The sequence below is a fragment of the Equus quagga genome, chromosome 2 (assembly GCF_021613505.1).
Source record: "Equus quagga isolate Etosha38 chromosome 2, UCLA_HA_Equagga_1.0, whole genome shotgun sequence".
Taxonomy (NCBI): Eukaryota; Metazoa; Chordata; class Mammalia; order Perissodactyla; family Equidae; genus Equus; species Equus quagga.
Window position 1 is genome coordinate 107,799,014 of NC_060268.1, and position 15,646 is coordinate 107,814,659.

The following is a 15,646-nucleotide window of genomic DNA, read 5'->3' on the forward strand; positions in this document are numbered from 1 at the left end:
GCTAAGATGACGACTTCAGAGGTGGGAGATTTTCACAGGAGGACAAGATGCAGGGTGGAGTTATGGGAAGGGGCGATTGAAACGGATTAAAGGAGGTTGGCATGGACCACAAGGTCAGGTAGATGGGTCATTCACAGAATTCTGAGTATATTCCTTACCTCATCAATTTTTGCTCATGTACATACTGGTCTCTCATTAAATTAAGCTCATTTTTCGACAGGGACAATTGGCTACTTCATTCCTGGCATGGAGGCACTCCTGAGCATTATTTTTTTAATTAATAGACTTTATGCCTTAACACAGTTTTAGATTCACAGCAAAATTAAGGGGAAAGTACAGACTTTCCACACAGCCCCTCCCTCCAAACACATATACCCAGCCTCCCCCACTATCAATATCCCCCACAAGAGTGGTACATTTGTTATAATCGAGGAACACTGACACCTCATTATCAACCAAAGTCCCTGGTCTACATCATGGTCCATTCTTGACGGTGTACATTCTACGGGTTTGGACATGTATCTACCGTTACAGTATCATCATACAGTATGCAGCCCTTCCAGATGGGCTCCTTTCACTTAGTGATATGCATTTAAGGTTCCTCCACATCTTTTCATGTCTTGCTGGCGCATTTCTTTCTATTGCTGAATAATATTTCACTGTAGAGATGTACCACAGTTTGTTTATCCAGAAGGACATCTTGGTTGCTTCCAAGCTGGCAATTATGAATAAAGGTCCTATAAACATCTGTGTGCAGGTATTTGTGTGGATCCAAGTTTTCAGTTCATTTGGACTAAGGAGCATGATTGTTGGATCATATGGTAAGAATATGTTTAGTTTTGTAAGAAAATGCCAAGCTATCTTCCAAAGTGGCTGTACCATTTTGCATTTCCAATAACAGTGAAAGAGTTCCTGTTGTTCAACATCCTCGCCAGCATTTGTTGTTGTCAGTGTTTTGGATTTGGCCATTCTAACAGGTGTGTAGTGGCATCTCATTATTGTTTTAATTTATAATCCCCTAATGATATATGATGTGGAGCATCTTTTCATTTGCTTATTTGCCATCTGTATATCCTCTTTGGTGAGGTGTCTATTCATATCTTTTGCCCATTTTTCAATCAGGCAATTGAGATGCATAGAATCAAGAGGTACAGAAAAGTGAAGAACTCAAATATCATGATGCTCAAGTTGAAAATTAAAAAGAAAAAATTGAGGGGGACCAAAATATCTTGGGTAAAAAGGGAAATCTATGTGTTTTCTATTTCCCATTATGCAATTTTTATAGAGCTAAATATATTTTGTCAGTTCAGGTCCATAAAACTCATTATGTATTCTGTAGTGTGCTCATAACATTTTGATGTATACTTAAAGTATTGAAAGGTTTAGGAAATAAAATGAAACAAAAATTTCAATGAAGAAAACTTTTTTTCTACTTGGGGGAAAGAATAAAGTTTTTAAAAAGTATTATTTTTCCCCACATTCTCCTCCACGAGGACTTCACTCCTCTACCCCCCCCCCCCCCCCCCCCCACTATCACTCCCCTCCCACAGCTCCCCATGTATCTATATTTAAATATCAGGTTAAATGTTTTACTCACTGGGCAAGGAGTATCATGATTAAGGCTGTACTTTAGAAAGATTTATCTTGCAGGTTTACAAGATGATAATGGAGGGAAAAGAGACCAGAGCAAGGAGAAACAACATTCCAGGCGAAAAGTAATGAGAGCCTGGGAAAGTGACATGGCTGAGGAATTAGAAAGGGCATGTGACTTTAAGAAACAAAAAGAGCTGGGCAGAAAGGACTCTGTGATTGAATGGATCACATACATTGAAGGATTGATCAAAAGAATAAAGATGATCCCAAGATTTCAATCTGAAGAAACACGAGTCATGACACAAGGGTCATGGCAGAATCAATGGCAGAAATTGGGAAGGGGAGCTGGTTTGCAAAGGGAAGTTGATTCATTCATTCATGCAACAAAAGTGGTCACCACTGCTCAGGATGCAGGGGATACATAGAACAAAACTTATAGAGCTTCCTTTTCAGTGGGCAGTGAAATAAAATAAGTAATACACGCAAAAAAAATAAGTTTATTGTATAGTATCTGAAGATAATTAGTGCAATAGAAAAATGAACAGAACAAGGTGAGAGGAATTATGAGTGTGTGGGCAGGGAGCCGTTGTAATTTTAAGCAAGAAGTCAGGCTAAGCCTCACTGAGAAGTGACGCTAGAAAGACGAGGGGGTAGGTCATCAGAGATCTCAAGAAAGAGCGTTCCAGGCAGAGGGAACAGCCAGTGCAAAGGTCTTAAGGCTGGAAGAGTGCCTGGAATGGTGAAGAATAACAGGAAGGCCAGTGTGGGTGAAAAAGAGTCTGCAATGGCAGCAGGAGGTGAGGCCAGAGAGCAAACGAGTGGCTAGCTCTTGGGGGACTTGCGGGCATTATGAGCCCTTCAGCTTTCATTCTGAGTGAAACGGGGAGCCACTGCAGAGTGGTCAGCAGAGCGGGGACATTTTAAAAGCCTCACTCTGTTGTGGTAAGAATGGCGTACAGGGAGAATGGGTAGACGCAGGAGATGCTATCGCAGTAACCAGATGAGAGATGAAAGTAGCTCAGACACGGGTGTCAGTATCAAAGGTGGACAGATGCAGCAGACACATCTGGAGGAACAGGAAACATAATTTCCTATGAGAGACTGAATGTGGGTGTGAAAGGAAAGAAGACACAAGGATGGCTCCAAGATTTTTAACCTGAGAAACCAGAAGGACGAGGCTGTCATCCGCTGGGATGGGGAAGACCACAGGTGGAGCAACTTGGGATGAGATGGAGATAAAGAGCTCCTTTTACAATCATGAGATGTCGATCTCATAGTTAAATATACAAATCTAGAATTCAGGAGATAGGTCCACGCTGGAGATAAAAATCTGAGAGTCACCAGCACATCGATGTATTTAAAGCCTTGAGACTAAGGCAATCACTTTGTGAAAAGTGGGCAAAGAGAGAAAGGAAGATGAAGAGCCACACAGCATCTCGGGACTCCCACATTAAGGGCTCAGAAGGCAGAGGTTACCTGCAAAGGTGATTGTGCGGGAGCGACCAGCAAGGGAGAAGGAAAACCAAGAGGGGGCTGAGCCTGGGAAGCCAAGAGAAGAAAGCATACCAAGGAGAAGCAATCAACTCTGTCAAATGCTGCAAATGGGTCTCAGTAAGATGAGGACTGAGAGATGTGGTCAATGGTGACCTCAACAAGGGCAGGCTAAGGGGAGTCCTGGGGTCGGGGGAGGCTGAATGGAACGAGTTTATGAGAAAATGGGAGAAGAGAAAACGAAACATGTAAAGGCAGCTCTTCAAGGAGTTTTGCTGCAAAGAAGCAGAGAAACTGACAGTAGCTGCTGAGAAAATGGGGCCAGGAGAGGACTTTTAAGGATGAGAGAAATGAGAACACGTTCTTGTAAGAAAGAGGAGGAGGATGAGCTCAGTTTGAGAAGCATGAATGATTTTGCCTCTATTTGCCACATGCCTAGCTCCCTCTTTTATTTTATAGTTCAGTTTGCGTGTTTCCCCTCAGAAAAGCTTTCTGCAACCACCTGTTCTGCCATCAGTGTCCCTCCTCCCTCTTTTCGTCTATCTCAGGCCTTCATGTGTATCTTTCATGGCACCTATTACAGCTTGCTGTTTGAGCCTATCTCCCCAGTAGACGCAGGCTCCATGAGGGCAGGACCATGTTTTACTCATCACTCCTCACCCAGTGCCCAGTAGAGAGCCTAGCATGGAGTTGGTGCTTGGGTTTTGTTTTTTTCATTTGTTGAATGAATGAACGAATGAATAAAATGATGCACAGATGGGCAGCTTCTTAGTTTAGATGCAAACCTGATAAACTAGATAAATGAAAATGAACCCTAGGTGTTTTCCAGAACGGGGTAATGGCAGAATAGAAAATAAGAGAAAATCAGAAAGGAGAACAAGGACAAGTCCAAAAATATCTGAGTGGAATGGATGGCAGACTGAAGGCAAACAGAAGAGGCTGCAATTACAGGAACCACAAAGCTCTGACCAGAGATCAGCCTGAATTCCAGAGCAAAGCTGAAAAATGCCAAGTGGAAGGCCTTAACGGGTGGGAGTTCACAGCAACGACTGGCTCAATCTCAGGGCTGGTTATTCACCAATTGCTTCCACTTCCTGCCCAACCCTTAGTGTTTTTTATTATGCACACTTTTCCTTTCTCAACTTACATTTGGCAATTCACGTTTTTAATCCATGTGTTACTTTAAATAGAATGTCCCTCAATGAATATCAAAGGAAATTTATTTATGCCTTTCAAACAAAAATATAGCTCTCAGGGTAAAAAATGTAAAATTTATTGTGTGAATTCCGGTTTTCTTAAACCGACCTTTCAGATCATACCTGTTCTAGTTAAGAAGGTGAGCTAGTGAGGTGAGCCATAAAACAGCCCTGCACTGTGCTCAAGGGCACGTCTCATGCCTGGGAGTCTGCATTTTTGCAAAGCTCCCAGGTGATTCTGGTCCACAGCCCTGTTTGCAGGTGACACTCTCCTTGCAAAGGACCCAAACCACTTGGTTTTTCTGGGTCGGTGTTTTGAGTTTTTCTTCCTCCTTCCTTGCTGTGAGCTGGGGGTTCATGTAGTCACTTTCTCCCCTCTTAATTGACTGCACACTGGAACACCAGATCACCAAGCTTGCTAACAGATGCCTGAAAGCAGGCTTATATGGGCTCTGAATAAAGGGTGATTTCTCCCGTGAATTAAGGCCCTAAATTTTAGTGTCTGGATTTGACAACATCAACTTTTGCTACCCTGATTCTATTTTTTATTCATTTTTCTTCTGTCTGGGTTCTGGGCCACATTCCAGGTAATAATAATAATAACAGGGGTGGCCCAGTGGCGCAGCAGTTAAGTTCGCACATTCCGCTTGGGCGGCCCGGGGTTCACTGGTTCAGATCCCAGGTGCGGACATGGCACCACTTGGCAAGCCATGCTGTGGCAGGCGTCCCACATATTAAGTAGAGGAAGATGGGCACGGATGTTAGCTCAGGGTCAGTCTTCCTCAGCAAAAAGAGGGAGATTGGCAGCAGATGTTAGCTCAGGGCTAATCTTCCTCAAAAAATAAATAAATAAATAAAATAAAAAATAATAATAATAACAGCAACTAACAATTGAAGAACTCTTTCTTTGGCTAAATTGGTTGAATCCTCACAACCTCCCTGTGGTATAACTATCCCCATTTAAAAGATAGGAAACTGAGGCACAGAAAGCTTTCCCAGCCATCCTAAGATCACAGCACCAACAAGTGGTGGGGACTCAATTTGATCACACGGGGATCTCAAGAACCCAGGGGCTCCCACGCCAGCTGAGGGATCTGCAGATAAGGGAGCGGTGCTATTGCCAGGTTATCCCTGAGCACAGAATTTAAAACTCATTGCGGCTTGCAAGAGAGGTGACTAACCCATAAAACGATAAACTTTTAACAACTGCAATAATCTTCTTCATCATCCTTTTTTAGACCTTAACTGGATTTTCAGTTAATTTTTTGTCACCGAGTGGATTTTAAAATAACACACCTAGAACTCTACAGAAATGTTTGTTTTTAATATGAAGGGTTAACACAAGCTAGTGCAACTTTCAACAATTACTTTTTAATAGAAAAAATATTTCAAAAAACTGCCTCATCTAATAGAATGTATTATCTTGGATTATTTTAGTTAAGTATGAAACGTTCATCTTAAGTGTGTGCCCCTTGGGTAACATAGTGTTGTTAGAAAAACCATCATAACTCCATTCCCTGACTTGTGGGTCCTGAAATTTACCGTTGTAATTTTGCATGGCTATAGTTTTTTAGTATGTGATCACACCATTGAAGACATTACTATAATGAGTAGTTACTGAGGGACCAATTACAGCAAGGCAGGCACCCAGCCTTCCCACTGCCCCCACTGGCTGGCATTTAACTGTGAAACTCGGCATTTGCTGATGGCAGCATTAGTAGCAGCATTTTGAATTTTCAAACCAACTCTCCAGTCAGAACTACACAGCCCTTAAAGATCATAATCCAGTTCTTTGAGTATCTAAAGGTGAGGGGGATGGAAATGGGAAGTCCCCTACCAGGCCCCATCTCCACCACACCTTAACCAACCTGACCCTCCCTCCCCACCGGTCACCACATCTCCAACCCCTCAGCATTTTATCTTGAGGAACAATGATAAGCAGAGGTGAGAAAGAGTAAAAGGGTTTAAAGAAGAGATGAACATCCCAATTAGTTTATGTCGGACAGGAGTGAGAAACAGAATCCAAGTTGTCCAAGGGGAGAGCTAGAAGTCACTCCACGTCATCTTCTCTCCTCTGCTCAGCTCACGCCCAGTCAAGCCAGGCCCTGCCTCCAGCTTTCCTACAGAATTCAGACAGCTGTGAGTAGACCAGCTCCTAATATTGTCCCCAAAGCTATTCTTAAATCTAAGCCATCTCACTCAATTCTCACACCTCCCATTTTAATTGCTAAATTACAGCTTCTTCAGTTGTCAGGATCTCACTGCTTCCGCTCTGGGTTTGCAGCTCGAAAGGTTTACAATTTGAAAATGTTCCAGAGAACCTTAGCAAGTGGCATTTTTCTTCCATAAGCATGCAAGCACACACTGTTACACCCCCATTGTGTCGCTCATCCATCCATGTGCACGCTCAGCAGCTTACCGATCAAGTAACGCCAACAAGGTAAGTCGATCATACCAGACTTTAATCCACTTGCCAGGGAAAATGATGAATTTGTAAAACTGTTCTCGGTTAAATTTTCCTTGTGTCGAAGAACATGATGAGTCTTCCAGATCCTGACTTACATGCTTTCAGATACCAAAAGAAGCAACAGAGAAAGAGTTTCATATTGACACGTTATTATCATAAATATAGCTCATACTCAAAAGTACAAAAAGCCAATATCCAAATTCTGAAAGGTAAACTAACATATTTCACAAAAATGGGTCCTCTAAAAAAAGAATAATGATCAACAAAAAGGGTCTTTCTTACTAATACACTTCAATTCCACTATAATGTACCATTAAAATTATGCTACTCATCATATCAAAACTACTGTTAATTAAGGCCAAGAAACTGCCATGAAAATAATTCTTATGAAAGATCAGAATTCAACAAAAGATCTTAAATGACTTAATTTTTGAAAGGCATGTTATTTAACGTAATGTTGAGATAAACATTCAAATTTTACTGAGTAAAAAGATTGTCATTGGCAATATGTAGGTCATTGGTGAGGCTTGATATAAGAAAAGCCAGAATATTTATAGAAAAAAAATCTAAACCAATAAAATAGAAACAGGCAGGGAAATTTAATCCCTGATTTAAAACATTTTAACCCCAAATTCATCTTTGATTGACTCTAATCGAGTGAGGAAGAATTCAATTTTGAAAAAAAGGTGAGTCTTCATTGATTTGTCTAACAAATACTTAACGGGTGCTTCCTACAAGTCTGGCACAAGGTTGGAAATAGGAATATAAGAAGAATAGGGCAGACTCAGTCCTTGGCCTCCCAGTGCCTGTAAGAAAACATCCCTTTGACACGGTCATGGTCACGCAGACTCAGACCAGACACTGATGGCATGCCAGGGCCAAGCACGGGCACACCAGACAACAGCTGGGCTCCACCTGAGAAGCAGAGGGGACGCAGACCTTGAGGAAGTGAAGCCAAGGGCTCCACAAGGGGAGGAACACAGAGGACAGAAAGGAGAAAAGACCAAAGCTTACCTCTTCTGACACCTGACGCCATATTTAAAACATAAGTAGTTAAAACAGCCCGATAGGATGGCAGAGACCACGCTTGCAATTAAATATCAATTAATAGTTACCTCATTTATTCATTATCAGGGAGGAATAAAATGTTCCATATTGCTGAATTTCTCAGAAAACTGAAGATTACCCTCTTTAAATCTAATGTAGTTAATATTGACCTCTGTCATAGCTGTCTTCCAAAAATGTGCTGTTGTAGCTTCTTGTGCTCCTAAATATGGTCTGCGGGGTGCCCTTGAACACTTCCTTCCTGTCTGGCTCACGTCTACTCACTGCTCATCCACAGTGTTCACAAACCAGGGAAAGCCCAAGGACTGTGGGGCCTCAGCGTATTTTCCCTACAATGAATAACACCAGGTACCACGCTTTTAAAATATATACAGTTTTACTAAATATTGAGTCAATGCAAATATGTATAATTTTAGATGTGTTAAGGTGCAAAGAAAAACAATTCAAGGGATACCTATGTGGCTATCACTTAGCATAAGAAAAAGAGCATTAGCGTTAGCAGAGAAGGTTCCTGTGGGCCACCTGAACCCCGTCCTCTTCCCTCCAGAGATCACCACTGCCCTGACTTTTGTGTTTATCATTCCCTTTCATCTGTGTTTTACTATGCTTATATCCCAAACTTTTTTTTTTTTAAATATGCTTTTTGGTGAGGAAGATTGGCCCTGAGCTAACATTTGTTGCCAATCTTCCTCTCTTTTTTTTTCTCCCCAAAGCCCCCCCCAGTACATAGTTGTATATTCTAGCTGTAGGGTATTCTAGTTCTTCTCTGTGGGACGTCGCCACAGCATGGCTTGATGAGCAGTGTGTAGATCCACACCTAGGATCCAAACCGGCAAACCCCAGGCCGCCAAAGCAAAGCACACAACCTTAACCACTCAGTCACTGGGCCGGCCCCGCCCCAAACTTCTATATTGTTTAGTTTTGTATGTTTTTGAACTTCACAGATATGAAATCTCAGCATATGTATCCTTTTGCAACTTGTATTTTGCTTTTTTCCCCCATTCCACATTATGTTCCTGAGACTGATCCATGATGTTTTGTAGTTCTAACATCCATTTTCAGCTGTATAATATTCCATTATATGGATATGCCATAATTTACTTATCCATTTTCTTGTTGACTATTTAGGACGGGTTTTTTCTCACTTTTTTTACTATTACTATTTTGAACATCCTTGGACATGTCTCCTGGTACATATGTGCAAGAATTTCTTTAGAACATAGACCTAGGAATGGAATTGCTAGATATGCAAATGTTCAACTGTACCAGATGTTCAACTTTACTGGAAACAAATTGTGTGACTTTTCCAGGAAATGCACAAATTGACCACAAACGGAATTACTGGGTATGGAAATGTTCTATTTACTAGAAAACACTGTAGAAAAATAAGTTTTCTAGAGTGATTCTAGGAGCTTACATTCCCACCAACAGCATATAAATGTTGCATCGTTCCACATCCTCACCAACATTTGGGAGCAGCAGGTCATTTTTAATTTTTGCTGATCCGGTGAGTATAAAATGATATTTCATTTGTATTCTAATGTGCATTTCCCTCATTATTAATGAAGTTGAGCATCTTTGTCCACTTTTAGTTTTTCTTCATGCAATCATTTGCCCTTTTCTCTGATAGGTTGCTTGTTTGTCTCTCATTAGTTGACATATGTGTATGTGTGTATCCATATGTATACGTGCATGTATATGTATGTATATGAGCATGTGTGTGTATATATATGATCAAGATCTTTATTAATGTGTTACAGATATTTTCCCAGTTTATGGCTCGTCTTTTCACTTTCTTTATAGTGTTATTGATAAACAGACACTCTTAATTCAAGTGAAATATAATTTATTCATCTTTTCCTACAAAGTGCAAATTTTTTGCACGTTTTGCACTTTGTTTATCAAATCTCTTTCTACCCCAGAGTTGTAAGGACAGCCAATTACATCACCTTTCTTAAAGGTGTATAGTTTTGCCTTTCACATTTGTTATTCTACCAGGAAATTTTGTACATGACATGAGATAAGGGTCCATTTTCCTTCTCATAGAGAAAACCATTGCCCAGTGCCATTTATTAAAATGTTCATCCTTTCCTCACCAGTTTACCAGAATACCATTGCCTTCATCTGGGTAGTATCTTAGCCTTTAAATTTTAAATTATTTTTGCTGCCCTGTTCTTTGCTTCATCTCCTTCTGGAATTCTGATGAGGAGTCTGGCAGCCCTCCTCCCCTGACCTCCACACTTCTCAACCTCCTTTCCTGTTTCCCTCTGTCTCTCTGTGATACATCTAAATCATTTCTTCAGATCTAACTTCCAGTTCATCAATTCTCTACTCTTATGAGCCACATTTCCTGTTGAAACCTTCAATGTTTTATTTTCACTAGTGTATTTTTCAGTCTAGTATTTGGTGCTTTTTCTGATCTGCTTGGTCACTATCCGGCCTTTTGCTTCTTACTTATATTTTCAACCTCTTTTATTTCTTTATACCTATTAGACACGCTGAATCTGAGCAGGACAATTTCTAAATTCACTGCGAGTCTGTTTCTGCTTGCAGCTGGCTTGGCTGGCTCTTCTTCACGGTGGCATGTCTTCTAGCATATTTTACAGCTCTTCGCTTAACCACATTTTCCTTGGATCTTTATCAGTATGAATTCTTTGAGAACAATATTAAAGTTCACTTCTTCCAGATTAAAATTTACCTTTGTTTCTGCGAGGCACCTGGAGGCACTACCAACCTGAAATACAATAAATTCTTTGTCTGAGGTGTTTGGACCATCCACGCGGCGGGAACCGGCTGCAGAAGTTATCTCGTGGTTACACAGTTTTAAGAGGGATCTCTGTCCCCTTCCCCCACACCAAGCTTTGAGGCAGGCAGTTTCCATGCAGTCCCCTTAGTGAAGGTAGTGAAGTTAGAGTGTGCTTAGTTAATATGAACAGTGGGGTGTGGCTTCTTGGGGTCCCAGATAAAGTGGGGAGATGCCTGTTAGATGTCCCACATTGTGCTTTGTCTCTTGTTTTCCGTGCACAGGGGCCGTAAAGCCACAGCTCTCATTCATCGCCCCCTTCACTGCTTGGCCCTTGCTTGTCCCTTCTTGCTGCTATCAGTAAGCCATCTCTAGATGCCTCAGCCACCTGCAGATCTTCTATTTCTAATTTGTATTTTTTTAAGTGTGGTTAAAAAAAACACATAACATAAAACTTACCATCTTAACCACTTTTGAGTGTACAATTCTGAAGTGCTAACTATAGTCATATGGTTGTGCAACAGATCTCCAGAATTTTTTCATCTTGCAAAACTGAAACTCTGTACCTACTGCCATGGAACAAGCCCCTGGCAAACACCCTTCCACTGTCTGTCTCTATGGATTTGACTCATCTAGGTACCACTTATAAGTGGACTCATACAGTATTTGTCTTTTTGTGACTGGCTTATTTTACTTAGCATAATGTCCTCAAGGTTCATCCATGTTGTAGCATGTGTCAGCATTTCCTTCCTTTTTAAGGCTGAGTAAAATTCCAGTATACGTATATACCACATTCTGTTTATCCATTCATCTGTTGACAGACAACTGGATTGCTTCCACCCCTTGGCTGTTGTGACTAACACTGCTACGAACATGGGCATGCAAATACCAAGGCCCTGCTTGCAATTCTTCTGGACATGTACCCAGATGTGGATTGGTGGTATCATTCTAATCTGTATTTTCATTTGTTTGCTTTTGCCCTGTATTTTTCCAAAAAGGATTTACAGTGGGCTCTAATTTCCTGTGGGCTGGCAGACATAACACACCGGAGACTGGCCAGCCCTGTGACGCAGCGGTTAAGTTCACATGTTCCGCTTCTCGGCAGCCCAGGGTTCGCCAGTTCAGATGCCAGGTGCGGACATGGCACCGCTTGGCACACCATGCTGTGGTAGGCATCCCACGTATAAAGTAGAAGAAGATGGGCACGGATGTTAGCTCAGGGCCAGCCTTCCTCAGCAAAAAGAGGAGGATTGGCAGCAGTTAGCTCAGGGCTAATCTTCCACACACACAAAAAAAGACACCAGAGACTGATACCAAGGGTCAAGACAAGAAAAGGGAGGAGGACAGGACAGAAGGGCAGTCATGGAGGTGATGCTGTCTTTTAAAGGTCTCGCACATTTCTCTTTGACTTATAAGGCAGAAGGTTATAACTTGGGCAGACTACGTGATTTCTTTCTTAATTCAGTGAGCGTCACTGATGTCAAGGTTCCCGGCATGTGTAAGGGCAGCACCTGCTTCATCGGAGACCACTGCAGAACTCTCCAGGAGGCGACTTTCCCATCTCTCTGTTCCTAGATGCTAATTCCCTGACTCAGCTTATGGAGCAAGGAGTTATTCTGATTATAAAACGTTAACGCAAAAAGCATTTCAAGGGAAAGCTGACCCCTCACAAAGGCAATATGCAGGATGGATTGGACTGTGTTATTACAGGAAAGCTGAGACGGTAAGTGCTGCTTGTGTCTGGAATTCTATTCCAACATAAAAGAGAGCTTAGTGGAAACTGCCTGGTGTCATGTCAGCAAGAACGGCATCTTCTTCGAAAGAAATTGAATTGGTGGTTTATAGTAAACCTTCTACCCAAAAGGGATCCTTTTCCTGTATACTCCATGGACAGAGTGCCCGTAAGAAATGTGTGCACAAGGTAACCATGGTTTACTGTTGTGTGATGTGGCAATTCACATATGACACATAACGAGGCCAAGGGTAAGCAACAGCAAAGATGAGAGCATTCTTTCTGAACTGTAAGAAAAATATTCTCCCTAAGTTGAGGTTTAATATTACACCTTTGCTGTCTGGGACAGTCTCTATCAAAAAAATATCACATGAAGCCTATGTCTCCATCTTTTGCAAAACTTACTAGAGATTCCGGCATATTGTGCTATTGATTGCTGCTTAAATGAAAGTCCTTGTTTAAAAGACATCTCAGAATTTAATGCAGCGAAAAGGTGATTTGCTGTCTCTGTTAGTTTGCTAGGGCTGCCATGACAAAATACCACACGCAGAGTGGTGGCTTAGATAACAGAAATGTATTTCCTCACAATTCTCGAGGCTGGAAGTCTGAGATCAAGGTGTCAGCAGGGCTGGCTCCTCTGAGGCCTCTCTCCTTCACTTGGAGATGGCTGTCCTCGCCCCATGTCTTCACATGGTCTTCCCACTGCGTCTGCATCCTGATCTCTTCTTACAAGGACACCAGCCATATTGCAATAGGGCCCACCCTCATGACCTCATTTGAACTTAATTACTTCTTCAAAGACCTTATCTCCAAATAAGGTCACATTCTGAGGTACTGGGGGGGTTACGACTTCAACATATAAATTTTGAGGTAGCACCAATCAGCCCATAGCAACTTCTTCTATGAGAAAATAAAGCTCATGTAATGACATTTTTTGCCTTCGATGCCAAGGAAGCTCAGAGCTAAATATTTCAGTGAATTATAGCAACTATTCTTAGCCTGTTTTCTGGTACAAATTTCAAATTCAAATTTTTCTCATCATTTTACTCACTCATTTATTCACTCCTCCAACAAATATTTATTGTAGATTATCTAAGTCAGATACTATATGTAGTCTATGCTGAGAATTCAAAGGATAACACAACAGAATTTCTACCTTAAAGGGGTTTAGAAGTTCCTGGAGAGTAGACAAGCAAACCAGCATTGAAAACACAGTGACACACACACACAAGTATAAACATATCTATATCTGTACCTATATATCTAGAGAGAGGGACAGACGTGAGCCATGGGAGCGTGTAAGAGAGATATCTCTGGAGAGGGCATGGAGGAAAGGGGGCCAGGGCAGAACTCCTAGACAGCATCAGCAATGACGGGGCTCACAGGGGACAACCCATAATGCAGACTGAGAAGGAACTTCCTATCTATGACTCAGGTGAATACATAGACACGCTGACCAAAGGGCTGCGTCGTCTCTGATTCATTAATTAAGCCTCACCAAAGAAAAGCGTGTCACACTGCCCAGCAAGTCAGGCCGGCAAGCTTTATTCTACTCCCAGAAGAAAGAGATTACTAAAAGTAGGGAGACAGGGTATAGCTGAACACAAGTACTTTTCAAGAAACAAGGTAGCTGCATTTGCTCACGCTCCCCATATGGATTTATATTTACAGCACAATACTCAAGTTTCATTTAATCAATCTGAACTGTCAAGAATAACTTAAATCATGATCAGCATATTCAGTTTAAGAAGGCAGGGAAGTATATATAGTACATTTCAGAAATATTTTGGGGTAGAATTAAACCATTTGAGAATGTAAAATCTTCCTTCCTCCCCTAAGCTTCCTGAAAAATTAGACTGTTCCAAATAAGGGCACCTTCAAGAGTTCCATATAACTGATAAGAATTTTTGTTTTTTTGAGGAAGATTAGCCCTGAGCTAACTGCTACTGCCAATCCTCCTCTTTTTGCTCAGGAAGACTGGCCCTGAGCTAACATCCATGCTCATCTTCCTCTACTTTATACGTGGGACGCCTATCACAGCATAGCTTGCCAAGCAGTGCCATGTCCGCACCCGGGATCCGAACCAGCGAACCCCGGGCCGCCGAAGCGGAACGTGTGCACTTAATCGCTGTGCCACCAGGCCGGCTCCAAGAATTTTGATGATATTAATAACCGTCACTGATTCTTAAAGGCATAGTTTTGCCACATATTATCTCTAATCCTCTAAACCTCACAATAACTCTTCTACATAGGTATTATTATCTCCATTTATAACAATAATAATAATAATGCCACTCTCACGCTCATAGACTTACACAGAGCCTTAGTTTACAAGCACATTCACATACATGCTATCTCATTTTTTAATGTGGGATAAGTTGAATGGGTTTGAAACCAGATCCAGGTGAGAGTAAACGGAAACAGAAAATGCTATATTCCCAAAGATCCAACAGTGTCTTTGAGTGGACTGGGCCTGCCTCTCAACCAGCAGTGTAATAAAGAAGATGTTTCAAAGTGATTACTCAAACACTTATACAACATAATCGAACAATATAAGATTTTAAAGTCATGGTAATGAACCTATAGAATATACCCAATGAGATTAGAAGTGCATGATGGGTAAACTGAGGCACAGAGAAGTACCCGTTTATAACATGGATGCATGTGACACTGTGATTGCTAATATTCAAATCCCCTCAACGCTAATCTGGAGTTCAGGGAACAGATTTCACCAACTCCACATGTACACCAATCTTCGTCCTTCTCTTTTGTGCTCAGGAGCTAAGTTCTGCAGCCATGATGATGAAAAACAACCTCTGCCACTTGTCTGCCAAATACAAAAAGAAGCTGACCAGCCCTCCTGAGAACATCCCTTGCAGAGCTGCTTCTTTCAATGCACACACATTTTATTTGTGCCAGGAAGAATCTCCAACAAGTCCTTTCTCTGGTCTGGGCCCACCTCCTGGCCACCATGGGACCCTGTAGAATATGGTCCTTTGCTAGAATGAGAAGAGTTTACAGGACGTAGTGGTGGGAGGACTCCCAGTCCACACATGCCACACTCGGGCAGCTGTGAATGACAGAGGGAGGGAGGATGGGGGAAGGGAAGTCATTAACTAGTTTTGCATTCAGAGCCCTATTTCTCACTTATTTTTCCTGGACTTAGCTAAGAAACAGCTCCTCATGTCATTACCCCTGTGCATCTATGCTCCAAGACTAGTGAGCACACCTGCCTTCTGTCTCCCCTCCAGACCTCTGCCCAAGCTGTTTCTCTGCCTAACTTCAGCTCATCCTCCACGTTTGGCTGAGATGTCACCTCACTGAGGAAGTCTCCCTGATCCCCTGCATCCTGGCTGGGG

The 15,646-nt window shown here is 41.9% G+C and overlaps 1 protein-coding gene across 1 annotated transcript in view; it reads right to left on the bottom strand.

Annotated features, from left to right (window-relative positions):
* Nucleotides 1-15,646, bottom strand: part of PCNX2 (pecanex 2) — a 281,084-nt gene that overhangs the window by 208,918 nt on the left and 56,520 nt on the right. The window contains exon 10 of the mRNA XM_046654236.1: nucleotides 6,700-6,845. Within this exon, the coding sequence (XP_046510192.1) occupies nucleotides 6,700-6,845 (146 nt within the window). The remainder of the gene's footprint in view (nucleotides 1-6,699; nucleotides 6,846-15,646) is intronic.